At 38.8% G+C, this 4,837-nt stretch overlaps 1 protein-coding gene across 1 annotated transcript; it reads right to left on the bottom strand.

Annotated features, from left to right (window-relative positions):
- Window positions 1-2,335: 2,335 nt before the first annotated feature.
- Window positions 2,336-3,264, bottom strand: LOC105076837 (olfactory receptor 52E4). The gene is given in 2 exon segments (XM_010965068.1): window positions 2,336-3,207; window positions 3,210-3,264. Coding segments are annotated over 2 exon segments (927 nt in total).
- Between the last annotated feature and the right edge of the window lie 1,573 nt (window positions 3,265-4,837).

Below are 4,837 nucleotides of genomic sequence, written 5' to 3' on the forward strand. Positions count from 1 at the left end.
CGCTTTGGGTGCTGTAGCTAGGAGGCAGCATGAGAGTTTGAACATAAATGGCTGAGAGTCAGTGAACAGCTCTAACACATAGCTCAAGCCCAAAGTTCAGTAGGGGACCATTAGTAAACCAGAACCCTAAGTTCACCCTTTTTCTGCGATGAGTAATGCGTAAGAGTCACCTCCAGTCAGCATGTCAGTGTGCTTCTGGTGGTTTCACTGCATCTGATTTCTTGGAAGAAAATCTGTGCTATCTAGAAAGTCTTATCTGCTTATCAAACTGCTTTGTTGAAATGAGGTCCCAGCCATGAGATCCTTAAGACAACCCTATAGACATGGGTCACAGAGCTCCTTAGGGCAAATGGCTGGCTCCACAAGGTAGTGGGTATTGGAAAAAGAGAAATCTTAGAGTTCTCTGAAGAGGAGAATTGAGGATTGGGCCCACATGTCTTTGTTCCAGGTTCAGGGCAACCTGCACAGTGTTGTTTTCCCCATCTGACCGCAAGCACCAGAAATGGACTTAGAAAGTTTTGATATGTGCCAAAGGCCATTTCATATCATTGACAGTAGAAAACATTGTCTTTATTTAGTCTGCTTATATATGGTGCAGATGGGGATGACCAGGGAGTTGGTCACTTCTCACCACTAGGAATTTATGGATCATAGTGAGGAATAGATACCATTTTAGTCACTCTTTGCTACTATTCTGCTTGCACCTGCAGTCAGGGTTTCTGTAGTCGTCTTTTTCTCCTTACCAACACCAATTCTACTTGTTCTGTCTCCCGCTTTCCTAGCTATCTCTTCGTGGAGCTAATGGTGGCTCTTCACTTATACACATAAAATATTTTCTATCCAAAAAGAATTAAGAGTTTGTGGTTAAAAGGATTTATCTGAGTGATTTCTTGTTACAGCGAAATGATGCTAAATACAGGTACATTTTATGCACACAAATTCCTGCCTTTCTTTGAATCTTGGTTTTTTTTTTTAATTTGTAAAATGCAGGGGGTAAGTTAGATCTTTCCATCTTTAAAAGTCTAGGTTCCCATAAAATTTTAGGGGCATGAGACAGAGGTCTAAAAAAACAAAACCAAAAACAATTTATAACTCTTGCAGACAGGCTTAAGGAAGTTCTGTAAGTTGTTACAGGATGCGAGAATTGTGCTTAGCCAGTGTTAAATTTTAGAGCAAGAGTTGCCAGATTTATAGAAATTGCAACATATTTTGTTGCTTTCCTTGCCTTATTGGCTGTATCTCTCCTGATTTCCTGATACCTTACTCTGGTATGTTTGGAGCACTTTGTTTACTGTCATCCTACCTAGAGAGGGTTTCTAAAACATAGGATATGATGGAGACTTCTCCAGATTTCTACTCAAGAGTGCCCTGGTCAGTCACAAATTTCAATTCAGTGCTCCTTTCACCTAGTTTAACCAAACCACATTTTCCAGCTATATCTAGAGTTTGGAAATGAGACTATATATGTGAAATCTACCAGACTGATAAATTATAGTGAGATTATTCTGAGCTTGATATCAAGACTGGTCTTATTCTTAAACCATAGAATGATCATGATTCTTTTTCTAAGTTTTCTGAAGTCCATATATTTGAAAGTAAATGGTGTAGCAAACAAGGAATATTTTAAATAGAACTCAATTAGAATTAGACACAGGACACACAATTATTCAAATCTAAAATGACTTTGCTTCAAAGGGGAAAACGATATCATGTATTCTTAATGCTCACAGTGTAGATTCTCATATTCTTCATTTCACAAAAGCTTGGTTTATTGGAGAAAGAGCAAGAAAGAGAGAAAAGAAAAGAATCATAAAGACAAAAAGAAACAAAGTGACAAGACTGACAGATCATTAAAATGAAAAATGAGTTCGTGATTCTAGAGAAGGGAGACAAAATTTGAGGATGACTATAAGGAATATAGTTATACGGAACAGGATATTCTAATTCAGACATCTCTACTAACCCATGGCTTGAACTTTATTTTCTTGATTTCTAAAATGAGGTCAGTGTTACAAAGGTTCTAAACTTACCTAAAGAGAAGACATGGAGAAATGGGGGAGTTCTTGCCCTTTTCCCCCAACCATTCCACTCCAAAACCACTGCTGCCTCCAGTATACCTTTATTTTCTTTTAGTCCTTTTCCTTTGTCCAGTTACATGGGGTAGGTGAGCAGAGTGGGCAGAAATAATAGCTTTGCTTAATCTGTTAATCCTAACCCATTTCAAACAAAAATGAAAAATCTGACAAGTACTATCTACACAACAAAAGACTTGAGAGTTCAGATTATTAAAATTTGAGTAGTATGTGGATATGTTCCCAGTCATTTCACAGAATTATTATTTTTGTACAAATATCTTTATAACCTGCTCTCGTATTTGCTTGGTCCTGACTCCACAGATGACTGGGTTAAGGGCAGGTGGGACAACCATGTATAGATTAGCGAAAAGAATGTGGATATATTGGGGAATGTTACGACCAAAGCGGTGTGTCATGAAAGAAAAAAGGGCTGGTGTGTAAAAGCACAGCATGACACAGACATGAGAACCACAAGTATTGAGAGCCTTCAGTCAGGCATCCTGAGAGGGAAGACAGAAAACAGCTTGGAGGATCAGCACGAAAGAAGAGGCAATTAGAATCACATCTACAATGATATTAGATATCACCATGAGCCCATAGATAACGTTGACCTTGATGGGTGCACAGGCCAAGTGGGCAAGACTCATGTGCTTACAGTATGTATGAGGAATGATGTAATGCCCACAGAAGGGCAGGCTCAGAATGAGAAACACAAATGGAGTCACAAGAATTAAATTTCTTCCAACAACAGAGGCTAAAATGCTGATGGTTTTATTGGTGAGGATCATGGTGTACTGGAGAGGGTTGCAGATGGCAACAAAGCAGTCATAAGCCATGGCCACCAGTAGAACAGTCTCCATGCCTGTAAACATGTGGGTAAAGAACATCTGAGCCAAGCAGCCCCCAAAGCTGATCTCTTGGAGGTTGAACCAGAAGATGCCTAGCATTTTGGGGATGGTGGAGGTGGACAGGCCCAGATCAATCATAGACAACATGACCAGGAAGTAGAACATGGGCTGGTGGAGACGATGTTCAGTCCTGATCACGTAGAGAATGGTGATGTTCCCCACCAGGGCAACCAGATACACAATACAGAATGGAAAAGCAATCCAGATATGCACAGTTTCCAGTACTGTATTCCTAGCAGGTGAAAGAAGGGTGGATGGAACTGGGTGTCATTGATAGACATTCTCCTGGAGGTGTCATTGAATTCCTATTAAGAAGTAGGATCTTAACTCTTTCTTATCAGAGTCCTAGAAATCAGTACACTGGAGGTAATGGTAGTAGTTAATTTAGAAATATTAGAGAGTCTCCTCTTTCCAGAAAGTAATTGAGCAACTTTCTCAACACAAGTTATTGTTCTGAGATTCATCACAAGCAATACTGTTTGTGGCTTTTATTTTGTGTAATGTGAGATCTTTGAAGAACTGTCAATTTTCACAAAGGAGTATATACTTACATTTTATCTCATTCCCTTCCATCCCTTTTCCAAGTGGCTCTTTAGTTAATTTTTTTTTTTTGAAATTTACAATGCCCAATGGTTCTCAAAGTGTGCTCTGGTCTTAAAGAGTCCTAAGTCAAAATGAGAACTGCTGATTTATACCACTGTTTGTGTTTTGATATAAATGTAGGGATTTGCCTCATGGATCTGGTGCAGTCACTAGGTAAAAGGGAACTTAAACAGATAGTCTCAGAATTTTCCTTATTCTATTTATACTAAAACACCATTGCTATTTTTGAGGCTTGCTAATCTTATGGAAAGGCATGGTTTCCAATCCCATACCTCCAGGCTCCTGTGTATTCTGTGATTCCCCTGAAGTTCTTACAGTAAATTGCCTTTTGCTTATCAGCTAAATCATGTTCATCATCCTTACAACTTACAAAATTACTAATTAACATGCAAAATTACACCCCTATCCTGAAATGATGCCTAGCTTCAGGTAGAAATAGATCAAATATCTAGCAATTTTAAGTGGCGCTAAAATTAAAGTGTAGTAAATGAATCTTCCCTGATCCCTTAAAGTAATAAAGAAGAAAAATTTTTTTCTGTTAGCTTTTGGTGTCCTCTAGGATATTGTACAGTTTTGCAGCATCTAATATAACATGCCTTTATTTATCTATCTATTCTCTACCAACAGAAACGCTGCTACTGGGGGTAAAGAACCAGGGGATATGCCTTTTAATATCCTTAACATTGCCATATGAAGATATGGTTCCCAGTTTTTAAGAATTTAGCTGTTGAACAGAGCCATAATTTGTATATGTGAATGTTTTAAGTATTTTCATGTGTGTGTGAGAGTGTGTGTGTGTATGTGTGTGTGTGTGTGTGTGAGAGAGAGAGAAAGAAATTCTGCATGTCACTCATTGACATATCACTGTTTTCTCACCTGCAGTTGTCTGCTCCAATCCCATATCCTCTGTAGTGTTCTTTTGTGGATAGAATGGAGAATAGTACTTTGGATAACTTTTCAGCAAAGTGGAGGCTACTTACCCCTTCTCTCCTCATTTACCTCTTTTCCTCCTCTCTGTAGTATTTCATTTCCTCTGTCTGTGTATCCTTACCTTTCTAATATTTTCTCTCCCAGTCCTAACTTTGAACAATATCACAGTATAAGCCTTTGTGCTAAAGATGGTGATTGGAGCCCCTTCAAGCCCCTGGGACACAAGTCTGTTCTGTCACATGGAAGAAAACTTTATAGTGAGTGAGGGCTTTTCTAAGTCTAGGCATATCCCAGAATCCCTGAGCTTAGCCTTCAAAATCC

Source organism: Camelus bactrianus, chromosome 10 (genome assembly GCF_048773025.1).
Source record: "Camelus bactrianus isolate YW-2024 breed Bactrian camel chromosome 10, ASM4877302v1, whole genome shotgun sequence".
Lineage (NCBI taxonomy): Eukaryota > Metazoa > Chordata > Mammalia > Artiodactyla > Camelidae > Camelus > Camelus bactrianus.